The sequence below is a fragment of the Gasterosteus aculeatus genome, chromosome 15 (assembly GCF_964276395.1).
Source record: "Gasterosteus aculeatus chromosome 15, fGasAcu3.hap1.1, whole genome shotgun sequence".
NCBI lineage: Eukaryota > Metazoa > Chordata > Actinopteri > Perciformes > Gasterosteidae > Gasterosteus > Gasterosteus aculeatus.
In genome coordinates, this window is record NC_135703.1 from 12434661 (window position 1) to 12450846 (window position 16186).

Sequence of the window (16186 nt, forward strand, 5' to 3'; positions counted from 1 at the left end):
TTATTACTTCTTAATTTATGTTGTCTCTCAGCCGCCATGGTTGCGGCTGAGAGATTGCTTCACCATTGGTGGACGTATTGTTATTGTCCATACGTCACAAACATGGTCGCCAGGCCCCGCCCCCACGTCCAGCCTCGCTGTGGTTGACTTGGAAACCGTCGCAGCGTCGTTGGTGAAGTTGGAGCCCAGCACAATCACTGCAGGGTAGATACACGCCTCAACTTCCTCCTGTCCGTGTTTATAAAACCCACTACGATGGAATACGGTTACATTTGGGCTTGAAGTGGTCGCTTGAATCTAAACTTTCTTAACGTTGACGTTAGCTTATAAAGGCACTTATGCTAGCTAATATTAGCAATTAGCACTTAGCGTTAGCTGTTAGCGTCTCACAAAGGTTGCCTAACCTAATTGTTTGAGCTTCAGCTAAGCAGACGCCACAGAAAACACTACGTGGGTCCGTTCCAATGTGTTCGTCCACATTACAAAACTAACTAACTCACTTTACGCTAAAATGATGATGCAGAGATCGTTGTGTTCACCGTTAACATGATCTGTTTTGTGTAACGTTATTTGTAGGATGAAATTCTTCCTTACGCACCTTTCGCATTCAGAATGAGATAATACACAGTGGTGGCTGAGGATGCTAGTAGGTAAGTTCCCTGTTGTTCCTTCAAGTGTGTTGTACCGTCAGTGGTACAACTAGCTTAGCTTCAAGTAGATAAGTTTAATGGAAATACCGATACAATCACCCCAAAATTGTATTTGAGTACAATAACAAGATGAATTTACCTTTAGTAGATTTACCTCTCACAACAGCAACATAGATGCATACACATACATACATGCTTTGATAACATGTAACATGTAGACAGCCCCGGGCGGCTTTGCTCATGAACTCTTTTTACAGGTGCGACTGAAGACCGGGCAAAGACCCGGGAAAGATTCAATGAAGTCTTCAAGAAATACTCTGAATCAGACAAGAAAAAGTTAAAGAAGAAAAAAGCTGAATCTCAGGAGACAATTGTGGTGTGTATTCAAAATGTTTCAAATGATACCCTGTGTGTTTACTAAATCAACTTTCGCCAAAATACATCGCAAAGTATTTCATACGGTCAACCTCTTTTTAAGAGAACACGCTTTAAATGCATATATATTGACATGTCATATTTTTGCCTTTTTCCCGCCGTTTCTTTAGCTTCAGAGTCTAAAGAAGAATCTCAACCTTGAGAAGGACACAGCAGATGATGAGGCCATCCTCCAGAACACATATCACCCTGAGCAGGGCAGCCCTCGCTACACCAAGAACAAGCAAAGAGAGAGGGAAACGGCGGAAAAGGTTAACATCAACAACACTAGAAACCAAGAGGAGAGTCCAACGTCAAAAGGCAAGAGGAAAAGCAGGAGGGATCTTCCCCCGCTTCCAGTACCTACGGATACCAAAAGTTACACCCAAAAGGTTGCAGAGGCTTCCAACTCTGAGATTGCTTTGGAGCCAAATGATGTAGGTGATGGAAAGGGACCAAAGCGGAAAAGTAAAAAGGCAAAAGCCAAGGGAGATACAGAGGAAAAAGCTGTGGCTCATGTGGAGGATGTAGAGGACAAGCTGCTGCATGAATACCAGCAGCAGATTGCACAGAAGGAGGAGAGGACTTTAAAGACAACAAGCACCAAGAATGAGGATGAGAGTGGTCTCCCCCAAAATGTTTCACTCAATAACGATGTCGGAAAGAAGAAAAAGAAGAAGCTCAAGTCTATAATCACACAGTCGGAAGTAGGGTGTGTATATCTACTAGTATGCCATGGAGTTTTTCCATTTATAATTATTTGACATTTAATGATATGGCTACAGAATTTATAGCAGCATATGGAAGTAAAATGTAATACTTTTCTGCTTCACTAGGGATGAAGATGAAGATGCTGGTCACGATGCTAATGTGGACAACGAAACAGAATCAAAGGGAAAGAAGAAGAAAAAGAAAACAAAACATGGTAAGTGAATGTTAATGCACAGCATAGCTAATGTCCAGAATTACAATGTTGATGAATTTAATGAACTCTGATTTGACATTTCCTTAGTTGTCAAAGAAGAGAGTGAAGCTGAGGCAGAAGTCCCACAGAAACCAGCATTTGATGACAGCCTTGTGCTCGGAGTGTACGTCCACCGAACAGATCCCCTCAAGACGGACCTACTGATCTCACACCCTATGGTGAAGATACACGTCGTCGATGAAGTCACTGGACAGTATGTGAAGAAAGAAGACTGGTGAGAATGGACGCTCCGTATGGCCTTCATTTCTGCTGTTTAGTTCAGTGTTAAATTCTTTGTTAACACTTGTGTTACTATTGCCGGGTACATACCTTCTTTGTCACTATAACTTGTAACATAAGGACAATATTTTCTTATCTGTTTTAGTTCCATCTAGGAATGCTCAACCGTTATTTTAACCTCTAAATTCAAAAGCTGCAGAGTGTGGTGAAGCCTTTGAATTAACACAATGTTTTGTCTTTCCCAGCCATCGGCCAGTCTCCTCATTTTATGAGCAAGATAACGTTGACCACATACTCCCCATCATGACTCAGCCGTTTGACTTCAAGAAGAACAAATCCATCATCCCTGAGTGGCAGGAACAGATCATCTTCAATGAACGCTTTGGTTACTTTGTGGAACAAAATGATGAAAGCCCCCGAGTTATACTTTTCTTTGAAGTAAGAGACCTCGCATCGAGACATGTTGGGCAATTTCAAGGTACCTGTCAATAATTCTTTGTATTTAATTGTTTCTTAAAGATTCTGGACTTCATAACTATGGAAGAAGCAAGAGCCAACGTGGATGTTGACCAGCATGAGCGAGGATTCAGAAAAATTGCGTGGGCTTTTCTTAAGGTATCATGTCTGGTCTGGTTTGACTCGGATTTCAGCTGTTTTTCAGATTCTAATTGTCACAATTTTCTCTGTATCCTTTAGCTCGTCGGCACAAATTGTGTGCTAAACATTGACAGTAGACTTCGCCTCCAGCTCTTCTTCCCTCCACCTCGGGCAAAGAAACAACCCAAAACTATTGAGGTGTTCGAGTGGTGGAGGAAGTACCCCCGGAACAAATACGCCTCCACCCTTTATGTTACGGTGAAAGGCATTAAGCTCCCCGAGCATGTACGTTTTTTTTGTTGCTTTATAGGTGCTATAATGTATGTTTTTAGTATTTTAAAATAACATTTGGTCCTTAATTTCTATTATATGTTAGCGGATATGCAAATGGTTGACCTGAAATGTATTAGTGCTACTCTGGATGCAAGTTTATTCAGTGACATGTTGAGGCTTAGATTGGGTTATGTTCTGCAGGTGGACCCCGGTATCCGTTCCATGATGGCACTGCAGGAGGAGAGGGGTAGCACCTCCTACAGTGACCTGCAGAATGAGGTCACCAAGAGAAGCCTGACGCAGCCTCTAGACAGCAAGCCGCCAGCCTTGAGATGGAGCAGGCTGCCAGGACAGGTGAGAGGTGTTCGCAAATGATTGCTCCCACGTTAACATCAAAGCTGTTTCTAGTCTTGACATTTATATTGTGCAAAGTGTCAAGTCAAGTAATCCGTCCCTAATGCAATACCTATGTAGAATATAAGAGAACAAATTCACTCTCCATGTTCTGCACAAAATGACAGTGATGTTGAATCCGAGATGATGCTAAGAGCACTGTACATACGGCCATATCACAAAAAGGCAACCTGTCACTGAACTGTGTGTTAAATTGCGCAAGCCCTACCAATGATTCCCTGTTGAAGGTCTGTCGGATTCCTAACAAGTCCATGCTGTCGTTCCGCGGTGGTCGGATGGGCTGCTTCACGTTGCTCTTCTCTCATGGCGGCACGATGCTGGCGGCTGCTTGTGCCGACACGGATGCTTTCCCTGTAGTAGGTAAGCAACACCTCGTCCGCGTACAACTCTTCCTGCTGATGCTTCTCTTCACTCCAGTAAACACATGCTAGTTATTTCATTAATTGCCGTTTATGCACCGACAGCTTTGGGGATGACGATAAGTCTGCAACCTCCAAGCATATATTTATTTTTAAACGGTATATTGTTCAATGAGTACCCCATTCATTTCATGTTTCAGTGTATGAGATCCCCTCTGGCCAGGCTTTGGCTGCTTTCAGTGGTCATCTCAAGATAGTCTATGATCTGTGTTGGTCCAGAGACGATGTGAGCCTTTTGTCTGCCTCCTCCGATGGAACTGTGAGGTAAGTTCCGCTGGTTGGGTAGAAAAATACATTGAACTGATTAGGAGTGAATGGTGTCACAATAAGGGATAGTTTTTAGCGACTGAAATAGCTGTTCGTAAAAGTATCTCCATGGAAACTAAGTACCCTTCATAGAAAGTGGCTCATCGCGTGTTCATGTCTCCAGTGACGGCATGTTTTGGGCTGAAGTGGGCATCAGCTGACTAGATAGGTTATTTGCACAAAAGGAGTTTAGCATCATTCAAAAATTCTTGCTCGCCCCTGTCAGAGAGTGGAACGTGGAGAAGCTTCAGGGAACCGCCCAGAAGGTCCTCCCCCACCCATCCTTTGTGTACTGCGCTCAGTACCAACCCACAGCCCAGAACCTGGTGGTGACGGGCGGCTTTGACTCTCTGGTGCGAGTGTGGAGGCTTGACGTCGATGATGTGAACGGCCAGCTGCTGCAGGAGTTTGAGGGTCACAACAGTTTCATCAACTCCATTTGTTTTGACTCTGAAGGTATTGTGTCTTTTATGTTTTTGTTTTGATCAACATGTTGTCCCAGTTTGTGTATCATTCACCTCTGCCTTTATATATAATACACACAATAGGTTTTAAATGACGAGAGGAAAAGAGAAGGGGTCCACTGCACTAGAGGGGTGGGCTGTTATTGGTTTGTGGCTGATTTTAGATTAGATTAGATTCAACTTTATTGTCACTGCACAGGGAACAAGTACCGAGGCAACGAAATGCAGTTTAACATCCAACCAGAAGTGCAGAATAGCAAAAAGTGCAGAGTATGAGCATATGTAAAGTGTAATAAGTGAATAAATAGATATGTACAGTAAGAAATATTTTTGCAATATGAACAGTAAGAAATGTAAATGTAAATGTTCAGTGGCTGGAGGAAGGTGTGTGGCAGTCAAGCCAGGGTTGGGGGGGGAAGTACAGTCACTGAGGGACAATAACAATAACTTATGTCTTAATTGTAAGCTGCTGCTGCCTTTACTCACACAAACACAAACACACACACACCCCTTGTAACCACCAGAAAGTTTCAGTGTGTTTGGGGACATGCAGATTTCAGTACACTTCTCAGAGGGATTCTATTCAGTATTTATTCTCTAACCATCTTTTGTAAAGAAAATCGTGTCACGTTGTCGATTCATCTTTTGTAATGTGAAATAGAATGTTATGCTTTTTCCTTCTTAAAGCTGATGTTGCTTTTGTTGTATTTGTTGTAATTAGGAAGGAGAATGTTCTCGGCCGACAATACCGGCCTAATCCTTGTGTGGAGAACCACAATAAGTGACAGCAAGCGGCATCAGCCATGTCATCCCTGGTGTGTAGAGAAGGTACAGGAGACTATTCTGTTTGTCATGTTTGATCCAAATCTTCATATTACACCGTGTACTTACAATGTGTCAGACGGTGGTTTCCTGGCAACAAATGAAATTGAAAAGAATTGTGAAACGCTGCATGTTTTGTCTTGGCAGAGAATTGATGAGCGTGAACTTGTGGGTGTAGCCATCAACATGTTGCAGCTCCATCCAAACGGGCGGTGTCTGCTCATCCATGCAAAAGACAGTGTCCTGAGGGTGATGGACCTGAGAATGTAAATAAGACACTGGACAAAAGCTGTAATTACAGGAAACAGTGACATCTGTTCTGCTTTTTTAAGTATTGCTGCTGGTTTTATCAGCCATCACATTAGACAACTTTCCACAGCTGTAAGAAGGCTCTAAAACACAATGACAATAACGTTGGTGTTTGCATTTAATGTATCTGATCTTCTAGCTTGGTTGTGAAGAAGTACACCGGAGCCACAAACTACAGAGAGAGGATTTGCAGCACTTTCACGCCGTGTGGGAACTTCATCTTCTCCGGTAGCGAGGATGGGATGGCATATGTCTGGAATGCAGACACAGGTGAAGTTATCATGTTTGTTTTTCTTGTTCACTTGGTTATGGCTACAATACGCAGAGTGGCTCCAGCTGTCCTCTCTGTTGTGTCTTTTCAGGAGACCAAGTTGCCGTCTACTCTGAGCTCTTGTACCCCACTGCTCTCCACGGCGTGTCCTTCCACCCTCACGAAAACATGGTTGCTTTCAGCGCCTTCGGCCGGGGCCAGCCTGTCCGCCTGTACCTGTACGATCGCAAAGGTTTGTGGAAGGACCCGACAAGTGTTTGTTACTGCGGATGTGGCCCCTGAACAATCCGATATATACTGTACATACAGTGCTGTGCTTATTTTGTCCAGACCTACTGAAAGTTATTTCCGTCAGCTGAGCGACACCAGAATAAAAAAAAATACAAATGATGTCATCCTTTATCACACAGTTTCCCAGTTGGAGGTCCACAATATAAAAGCTGCGAGCCGATCGGCTTCAGCAGACACCAGAACCATGAGAAACACGCCCGACCCACCAGCGTTACAGGACACATCCTTGGCTTCAACCATGGATCAGTTTGCCCAAGCAACAAGACTTGCAATGAAAATGCAATGTGTGAAGGAGCAACTGGATTCAGTACTTGTAAATACTATCTTCTAATCTTCTATTACTTAGATATAAATACATCAAGAAATACAGAAACTGAATTTTTCCAATCTTGTTTTTAGGAGCCAAATCAGAGGCGCTCAATGTCTGGATACATTTATGAGCAAGGTAATTATTATGAAGCACATTGATAGCTGCGTCACATCTACATTAACCTGTCTCTGTATTTACATGGGGAATATTCTGCTTGCTCTTTGTTTGGTTTGCAGACAAAGGGAGCGTCGCTCACAGAGGGAGGGGCTTCACAATAGATTCTGGCACAGTGAGTCTGATCAGTGCTCCTTTGTAAACGCACCTTCATAAACACACCTTTGTATACTTGGTCGTTATTGAGGTCACAAATGGTGATGTAACCTGTCAAACCCTTCTTGCCAACAATTTGTTATCTAATCGCTTGGGATTAAACCAAATCTCCTCTCAACTGCTGAGAGAGGAAACAAAACACCAAAATGTGTTATTATTGATAAAGTTACATTTTGATTAGCAAAGCATTACAGAACTGCTTTGCATTCGTGATTGGGAAATAAACCTGCTGGTATCATTATGTATTGCATTTGTTGTTAAATTCAACAACACTCAACAAATGCAGCGTTTTCTTTGCAGACGGGATTAAATGCATCGCTACTGCCTCCGTCCCTCCGGTCGCCGCACTCCCAGCTGCAGCACTCCGGTTCTCTCGCGGAGCAGCTTATCCCCCAGGCAGCTCTGAGCACCCAATATTGTGAGTGACTTGCACTGTTTAAACCAGTGTCAAATAGTTTGCAAGATTATAGCTGCAATAAGTAAAACCCGTGGTGACCAAATGCTTCCAGCATAACGGTTTAAAGTCTCCTGAAGCATGTATACCGTACACAGAGACAGAAACGGGCCGCTTGTGACTTTCACTTGTGTCCGTAAGTGATTTCTGTTAACAATCACAGAATTATCTTGTAGTTGAAGATTCAATATTTTTTCCTTCTTTTGTTTTTTCTTGGAATTTCAGGGGGAGCTTCAGGACTACACACGGTAAGGCTGTTACACAATATGTCACTTTTGTAATTTGTCATTGTAATCGAGTTTCCACCGGGCTTCATTTGTTCACCTGTCAGTGTTAAAAAGTCCCTTTTGCCCAATGCGTAAGTGCTGTATTTGATATATTTTCTTTTAGTCATAGAAACGTCATAAACTATGCTTAAGGAATACTGACCAGGAGAAGCTGACTGCAGTGAGGACAATGGTGTTAAAGACTCCCATTATCCCACACTACGTCACTAAGTCATCAAACAGCATCTTCTGCTGTTCTGATTGAGAGAGGCTTTCCTCCGTCAACCGAATCTCAACCAGATGAACGTTGTTTTACTGATTGGTCTAAAAGTATCGTTGGTCTAAAAGCTAAAGTTGCTTCTTCAGAATCTAAATGATGTTCTTTTCCTCCGTCAGAGCCAACCTGAGCACATATCTTCAGGCATCCAGGGGGAAACAGATTCTATCCCCGTTCAACAAGTAGTGAGTATCCGCTGTGGCTACGAGCTCAGTAGTACGTGTCCTCTCGCCACTCTCGCTCAAGCCCTCCACCGCCGTGTTCCTCCTCCAGGTCGTCTCGCTGTACGACTATCGAGCCAATCGGTCCGATGAACTGAACCTCTGCCGCGGTGATGTCATCCAAGTGCTGTACAAAGACAATGACACCTGGTGGTTCGGGCATCTGGCCAATGGGGAGCAGGGATATTTTCTAGCTTCTTATGTAGTAGATCAGAGTAAGTGAATCGGGATTTCTTTTTATAGACCCCCCCCCAAAGTGGAGAATGTGTATGACTGAAAGATGAGTTCTTTTATTTCGTAGGAGATTTCGATGGAGAGGGGACTGAGTCTGTTGAGGCGAGAGCCACCTTGTCTGCAGGGACCGTAGAGCGGTCAACACCAACCAGGGTAAGACTCATGAAGAAGCGTCTGTCCTGGATTACAGTCCTATCTTCTTACATCACTAGGCCTAGTATAAATATAATATTGGTGTGGCTGTGAATTTATTTCTTACACGCGTGACTGCTTTCATTTGATGATCAGAAACTCTCGTTCATCCTTTTATGGGCTGACGTATTCTTTCATACACTTTTGGATTTTGGGAGGAGCATCACTTTAAAGTTTACCCTTTTAAAGCATAAAATAATGTAAAATGATCTATAATTCAGTATCTGCTTGGTTGGCTTTCCCTATTGTTTTATCTTTTCTTCTTCCTGGCCTTTTTAAGGTATCTGCTGCAATCAGTTCTTCTGGGGAACTGAAGTTTCTTTCTGAGCCGACCCTTTCTGACACCGAACCAGAGCTGATGGATGCCAGGTGAGAGGCTCGTTGTGCTTTCATCCTCCCGACTACATTCCCAGGGAGTGTTGCTTTTCCATAGCAACAGCAAGACAATGCGGGCTTACACCTAACGTGGTATGTTGTAGCTTTAGAAGTAATAGATTTTGATTGTGAATGATGGTTTCCCGGCAGGGCTAGAAGGAAAAAGAAGGTGAAAAGGTCAGGAGTTGCCGCACGTTCGTCTCAAGCCACATTTTCAGACGCAGATGCTCCGAGGCGGACGAGCAGCAGCAGGAGGAGAGGAAGATCCACAGACAGGCCTCTCCCAAAGAGGCCGACCGGCCGGAGTAACGGGGCCTTTGAGCCCGACACATAAACGCACACATTGCTGTTTTCAGCCTTACTCTGTTTTATGTATTTTTAACATATTGTTTTTTTTAATACTTGCTGATGTGAACTAAATCTTTTGTATGTACATAATACAGATTGATCAATGAAGACTTGTTCAAAGAAAAATTCTAGGAATTCTTTTCCTATGGTTTACATATTTATAGACATAAGCCTAAATTGGCTGTTGTGTACACTTTTAGCCAAAGAAGGTATAGAAAACTACATTTCTGTAATATTGTATTTTATTTTCCTTTTTATAAGACACTTTTACAGAGCTATATACAAATACAGATTCTCTCTTTCTAAATGTTTAATCCCATGTAAAGTCCCACTTTTGATATGTAAAATGTTTAAATAAACATGCCTAAGGGATAATTTGATGTTTTCTATGTACTTGTCAAACAATGCAAATGAGAAACAAATTATTCTATAAATCACCATTTAAAGCCATAGCATGTAAAGATTTAATATTTTACTTTTTGACAATGTTATTATCTTTGGAATTTAAGATGCTAATAGCAAGAGAATAAAGATGTTTTTTGCAACACAATTGTTTTAGAATAAGGCACGGGTATGTGTTTTCATTCACATGTTTATTTTTGAATGTATTATTTGTGTAAATGTTGTAAAAATGATCAGTTAGAAAAGAATACAATATACAGAATCCAGTGCCAATGCAGTGAATGTGACACAATACTGCCTGTTGAATTAAGCATGAGGTTCCCTATGACCTAACATATGGCTCTATAAATTATACCAGGTTTGTTTGAATGAATGTGGTCAGCTGCTTTTGGCTCGCGTAACTCCAACATGAAGTCATGTGATTTAAAAAAACTGAGCTTGTGAGTACAGCTGATCTCCAGGACAAAGCTCCATTTAGTTTGGGCTTTCCAGTGGTTGACGACCTCCATTCATAAAACATTCATTGATTCTTTTGCTCAATATAAAACCATTTAATTAAAATATCCTGCAAATTCAGAAAAATATACAGAATTGTTTTTAGGATCAAAATCTTTTAATTTATTTTCATAATTTCTTTTTACATTAAAACATTTCCATGACCCATACAAAAGCGTTACAATCTCTGCAACACCAGAAATATATAATTTACAAAAACATTTATAAACTGTGGTAACTTGGTAACAGAAGGCGAACAGTTCTCTCTGCATGGCGTCCTTCAGTCAGTCAGGAGAGGAGTGTTTTCATCTGTTGGTTGACTGTCTTTTGGAACGCTTCAAGTCAAACATAAAAGTACGTTCATGAAAAATCCAAAAATAAAAACTATGTATCTGGAATGAATGTGATCATCTTTACTTAAGGTGAACGATTACCTTTGGGGTTGTAAAGGTCGGCATAGGTAGTACACAGCAAGGAGAAAGGCCTGAGGACAGATTACTTTCAATTGTGAAATTGTTGAGAAAAGAGAATCACGCACTTTGTCCTCGATTAAATCTTTGTAGCATGGTTGACAAGCGGACCTGGAATAATGTTTTTTCTCGTCCTTAATTAGCTCCCATGCAGGTAAAGTGGCAACTCTCACGGTCTCATGCTTGGAAATTACAAGCTTGGAAATTGGCCAAGATGCCATTGTGTGCACAAGCAGCTAATGATTTACTCCTGATGATATGGTCATGAAGTGGAATCTGGAATCTTTCAGATCACAGAAAGACGAAGGGAATGTTCATAAGCTGCTCAAAGCGATACTTACACCCAAAAACACCACGCCTCCGTGGATTGCAGCTGCCCATTCAAAGCTCAGGTTTTGCGTGATAAGGCCACCCACTATCGGCCCATAAAACATGCTTCAAAAAGAATCAAAGGTCAGAAAACAAAGTACCAACCAGTAAAATTATTGATTTAATGTTTGTCTTTTTAAATTAATATTTATGCTACGGAATTTTGGGATTCTGGTAAAAACGAGATCTCACCCGGCCGACCAAAATGCTCCAAAAAGTCCAGACACCATTCCAAGAGTGCTGAGGCCCTCATCATATCCGTGTTCACTACAAAGAAGAAGCACAGGTGTTACACCTGGCACTATAGACATAAATAAATATAAACGTGTAGCAGCATAACATGTGACGCCACTCACTATGCACATGTGATGATCTCCGGGAAGGTGGGGATCACCGTCATGCCCAGAGAAAACCCGATTACACCAAGCATGAAGACCTGCAACCACAGCTGGCTACACATACGAGCACACACGCAAAAACACCCAAAGACAATATAAAGTTAGTACTGTTAACCTGTAACTGTTTAAGAGTTACCTACCTACTGAGTACTGCTAGTGTTGGAGGAAGGACTAAATTCAAATCACAGTGGATGAATACTCCATTTTCAAGTTTGAATCTTGTGATATCTCATGATATTTCTTTTTTGGAATAAGCGCTTTAAAATACAATGAAAAGCTTATGTCAATTTAGAGGGGGAAGTTGTTGTTTTCAGACTAAGGCCAAGTTAGATCTTTGGCTGTAATTCTATATTAAAAAGGACAGATGATAATAAATAGATATAATAGAATACTGACTGGACTGACTGATGTGGATACATCCTTTTAAAAGGTCTCTGTTACTTTCCACCTTTACCACATGCTCACCCCTGGATGTGAAGAAAAGGGACGGGGCCCAGCATAACGAAGCCAAATGCTGTGACGGCACCTCCTGTCACCATGAACCAAGACCTGGTGGACTGATGAAGATGCACACACACACACACACACACACACACACACAAACAGGAGATTTAGTTCAAAATGTCCAACTTACATTTGTGAAAGAACCATCCACGTTTGCCTTTACACTCACAGGATATTTATCGCTGATGTAGCCAATCAGCGGTGACCCCAGGCAGTATGGCAAAGACAAGCCGAGGAGGATGAGTCCCACGAAGCCGGCTGAGAGATTAAACTGATTAAAGAGAGGGAGAATGTGTTCTACATGCAGCAACCACAGTAACCTTCTTTCTACAGTAAGTTGACTTCATCACAAGTCAGGGAACTACCTTCGCCATGGCAAACAGGGACAACGTGGCGTCCAAGAAGCCCAGACCTGCACTGAGAGTGAATATCACATAGCAGATCAGGAGGATTTTCACTTTGCTGAGGAGCGGAAGGAAGGAATCCTTTGAGGGTTCTGCTTCTGTTTGGACACAAGCACAGAGGACAGCCGGCAGTTACAATACGACAACAAACAAACAAAAAAGGTGTATTGAAATGAAACACATTATATGTTAAAAATACTACCAATGCTCGGCAAGACGTATATGTTGAAAGGAACCATAATTAGTAGGAAACATCCAAGAAGCATAAAAGGGACTTCGTATCCAAAGGATTGGTACAACCACCCTCCGAGCGGTGGCCCCAGAATAAGACCCAGTCCTGTGAAAACCTCCAAACAACCCTGAACAGAGACAGTTGCAGCACTTTAAAACATGGAAGAATCTGCACAGTTTCTCAGCCTAATGACTTTGACTGCACATGCCAGAAGACAGTTTTTATTTATTTTCAATGAGACTGGGAGAAACGTTAGGTACAAAACAACCCCAACCATAATGCATTTCTTGTTTTTCTCGTGATTCTAATGTCCAAACAACAAGCCAATAGCACAGGAGTTGTCTGCACTCACCAAGACAGTTGCCACATTGTTTGGAAATATTTTTCCTGTCATGGCAAAAGTGGAGGTCATAGCCGCAGCGAAGCCCAAGGCGTCTATGGACCTCACAATAAAGCAGATACTTATGAAAGCGGCTCCCGCAGGAGCACGGTCGAGTAACCTGCAAAACAAAGATAGAAACATTGAAACAAATGCACACTGACGAAGATCCAAATCTGCATGTAGACACGTTCAGTGGAGAAATACAATACGTTCATTGAGCGGTGCAACATTTCCAATACAATACTGAGCATTGTGGAAGGCTCCGTTATTAACCTTGCATTTATAAAAAGAACGCTCAGCCATCATTGCCTGTGAAGGTCAGGTGTTAGTCTATATATTTACATTACTGAGAACAAATCCCACCAAAAGAGCAGCAATGTCGGCCTCAGTCTGTCTCTAAGTGTTGTTTAACTTTCCCAACCTCTCTGGCGCTCTTCATCCCTACGGAAGATGTTAATCTGTGTAACAAATACAGCTTGTGTTCTATGGTCTTTGTTTATTTTTAGATTAGTTGACAATAAGTATACAGATTGTTTATGTCATTATTCTGCAGCCAAACAGCTTAATTATAAAGCCCAATGCCTTATTTTTCTTTGGTGTTTTCAAAAGCTCTAAAAGACGTTAGGATGACTTTGTGGTATGAGTTGGGTTGTGTGTCTGTGGTCATCGTTTGTCGTTAACGGACAGCAGCACAGGAGCAACACTTACCCGAACAGGATGGTGCAGCCTGAAGACACAAAAAGGCCGGCCACAAGCATGAACTTTGCGCCAATCTGGACGATCTGATACATCGACAAGGACTTAGAGAGTTAGTCTGCATCCGGAAAGCGAGCCACGCTTCAGATGCTGAGAGGAAAATAAGCCATATGCACTTACATATTTACCCATGATCAATGAGCCAATTAAATTGCAGACAGCGTAGCAGCCGAATATGAGGCCAATGACCGTTTGACTGGCTCCCTTCTTTACTGCCTGCAGGGAAACACACGTGTTAGGTCTTCATTGGACTGAGGGGAAACAACACAGTCAAGTCAAGTTACATAAGCAAGGACGTGTGATGTAACGTTATTGACGCAAAGCCTCGCTAATTGTACAACATATTGATGTAGCTAACGAAAAAAATAATGCATTAATGTCTTATTATTACTGCGTCATATTTATTACTGCACTGCAGCCTAACCTTTGCTCAGCAGTTGTCAGCTGACCTCACCTGAGACCAGTGAGTATAACTGAGTCATTTACTGGCCTCCAGGGAGGGATGTCAGGCCCGCACATGATCACACATTCATTCCACTCAGAAGACACTTCCACCAACGCTACTCTTCAGACTAGCAACACACAATTGCTTGGAAACAGACGAGGAACCCCTGGTTTTGGTTTCCAGCTGTTTACTTTAGGTTTATCATCACCAAAACAAGTCCCACTGAAATAATGTTAAAGTTTATTAAAATGTTTTGAAAATACAAAAAAGCATTATATATGAGTCAGCAGACTCAAACGTTATACCCTGTGTTCCAGAGCTGTTTTATTATTTTTTTATGGAGATAAAAGCTCTCTGAAAAATTTAAAACAGCGAGTAATAAATGGATTATAATTGTTGCAACCGCATTGTTACCACACAGAAGGTTTAAACACCAGCCAACGAGATAGAAGTTCCTAATAATGCTACCTGTCTCTCTTTTAAACTGAATAAAATCAATAATTAACCATTATTAATCTAAATAACTTCTCTGAACAGTGACTTATATAATGCTTAAATTTGTTGTTCTTGTTATGGCCGGTCTTTCAATGAGCAAGGGAGCTTTAGAATGGGAAAGACCCTCAAAATAACATGAATAGATATATAAATAACAAGAATTACATGAAACATGTATCTAATACATGTATCATGGAGGGGGGGGGGTGAAAAATTGACCCAATGTAAGTATGTAAAGTTTCCTTTAGAAGGAGTAGCAACCGCACTTTGTCAAATTAACTTAGCAGTTTTGTTATTGCATGTGAATCAACTTTTCATTCAAAAGACTGAATGTCTACTTTCAAAATCTACCCGGTCTTGCTTTAAGAAAGCCACTAGATAGAAACCTTCCAAAAATTCAACTTTATAAAATATCACAAGTGGTACTCAAACAGCTAAACCTGTGTTATTAGTATACTATTATTTTTTTCTCACCTCATTGGGGAAAAACGGGCCTAATATCGAATAGCAGATCATTGAACTAAAGTTGACAGAGGCCATCGATATTAAGGTGAGAGTCTGCTGTCTTGTCATCCTGGTGGGAGGCCGTGTTGTTTCAGCTGCATTGCTGGTATCTGCTGTGAATAGAGAATCAAACCTCATACACTAAATAACCGGATCAGTTGAAGGTAAAGAACCTCCCAGTAATCACGGAATGCTTCCCATTCAAATGGAGGTTAACGTTATGGGTTAAATCAGCTGATTGAAAACACCAACAGCAACTGATTAGACTTTTCTGGAAGTCAACCAACCTGTTTGCTGAAGGTCGACTGGTAGCTCCATTTCTAAACGCTCAGGTCCTTTCCAAGCACGCAGGACTGAGATTCCGACGGTGACGTAACGACACGCAGAGGGAACTTTTAAAAACACCAACCGAACACAATCAATCTGCCCCGGACTGTGTGGAGCCGCAGAGAGCCGCCCAGCGCGCAGGGTTTCCTCAATAAAGTTCACTTCAACGTCAAATCACACAGAAAGCGCTCAACAAAATAAAAGCCCCGGCACTTCCGACCTGCACAACTTAATAAAATGCTAAGATTAAATCTTAGTATGAACAACGGTGCTTTTCTTCACACAACATTTGAGTTTGTGTACCATAGTTTGTTTTTCAAATCATTTTCATCACATTTAATCATTTTAACACAAAAAAACAATTAAACCAACACAAAATGCAACACTACTTTTAGGATTTATTATCTTAATCCATGGGTTTACTTAGTTTAATTATTTTACATATACATTGTTTGTTTGTTTGTTGCTTTAGCGTTCAAACATACATACGTACATGCATGCAAACATAACGTGATAAATCTTTAATAAGTCTGCCTCCTTTTTTTGCAGAACCACAGTACTT

At 41.6% G+C, this 16186-nt stretch overlaps 2 protein-coding genes across 3 annotated transcripts; one reads left to right on the forward strand and one right to left on the reverse strand.

Annotated features, from left to right (window-relative positions):
• Positions 1-97: 97 nt before the first annotated feature.
• Positions 98-10005, forward strand: ahi1 (Abelson helper integration site 1). The gene is made up of 27 exons (XM_040200204.2): positions 98-204; positions 577-650; positions 908-1026; positions 1196-1776; positions 1901-1989; positions 2077-2263; positions 2514-2706; positions 2788-2883; positions 2965-3150; positions 3340-3492; positions 3780-3912; positions 4112-4235; positions 4504-4733; positions 5463-5569; positions 5711-5829; positions 6012-6142; positions 6235-6375; positions 6554-6747; positions 6834-6879; positions 6981-7033; positions 7375-7492; positions 7754-7776; positions 8191-8256; positions 8345-8507; positions 8594-8679; positions 8999-9087; positions 9244-10005. The coding sequence occupies exons 2-27, from the start codon at positions 641-643 to the stop codon at positions 9425-9427; spliced, it is 3621 nt and encodes a 1206-aa protein (XP_040056138.2). The 5' UTR covers positions 98-204; positions 577-640; the 3' UTR covers positions 9428-10005.
• Positions 10006-10437: 432 nt separating this feature from the next.
• Positions 10438-15786, reverse strand: slc18b1 (solute carrier family 18 member B1). Of its 2 annotated transcripts, none has more exons than XM_040200270.2 (14): positions 15585-15786; positions 15268-15407; positions 13974-14069; positions 13806-13879; positions 13068-13215; positions 12686-12842; positions 12445-12581; positions 12249-12350; positions 12041-12132; positions 11534-11629; positions 11370-11444; positions 11150-11243; positions 10773-10822; positions 10438-10673 (listed from the first exon to the last, which is right to left on the reverse strand). In XM_040200270.2, the coding sequence occupies exons 1-14, from the start codon at positions 15613-15615 to the stop codon at positions 10619-10621; spliced, it is 1347 nt and encodes a 448-aa protein (XP_040056204.2). In that variant the 5' UTR covers positions 15616-15786; the 3' UTR covers positions 10438-10618. The 2 variants fall into 2 exon arrangements, with proteins under 2 accessions (XP_040056204.2, XP_040056203.2); XM_040200269.2 differs by having other exon boundaries at positions 15268-15410; positions 15585-15784.
• Between the last annotated feature and the right edge of the window lie 400 nt (positions 15787-16186).

Bases quoted from the DNA above. Each gene is read 5' to 3' on its own strand.
- ahi1 (XM_040200204.2), top strand. The intron at 5,830-6,011 runs GTAAATAAGACA...CTGATCTTCTAG, and splicing joins AGGGTGATGGACCTGAGAAT to CTTGGTTGTGAAGAAGTACA. The intron at 7,777-8,190 runs GTAAGGCTGTTA...TTCCTCCGTCAG, and splicing joins GAGCTTCAGGACTACACACG to AGCCAACCTGAGCACATATC.
- slc18b1 (XM_040200269.2), bottom strand. From the start codon at position 15,615: ATGGAGCTACCAGTCGACCTTCAGCAAACAG. The intron at 13,216-13,805 runs GTAAGTGTTGCT...TTTGTTTTGCAG, and splicing joins GGCTGCACCATCCTGTTCGG to GTTACTCGACCGTGCTCCTG. The intron at 12,582-12,685 runs GTAGTATTTTTA...GTGTCCAAACAG, and splicing joins ATACGTCTTGCCGAGCATTG to AAGCAGAACCCTCAAAGGAT.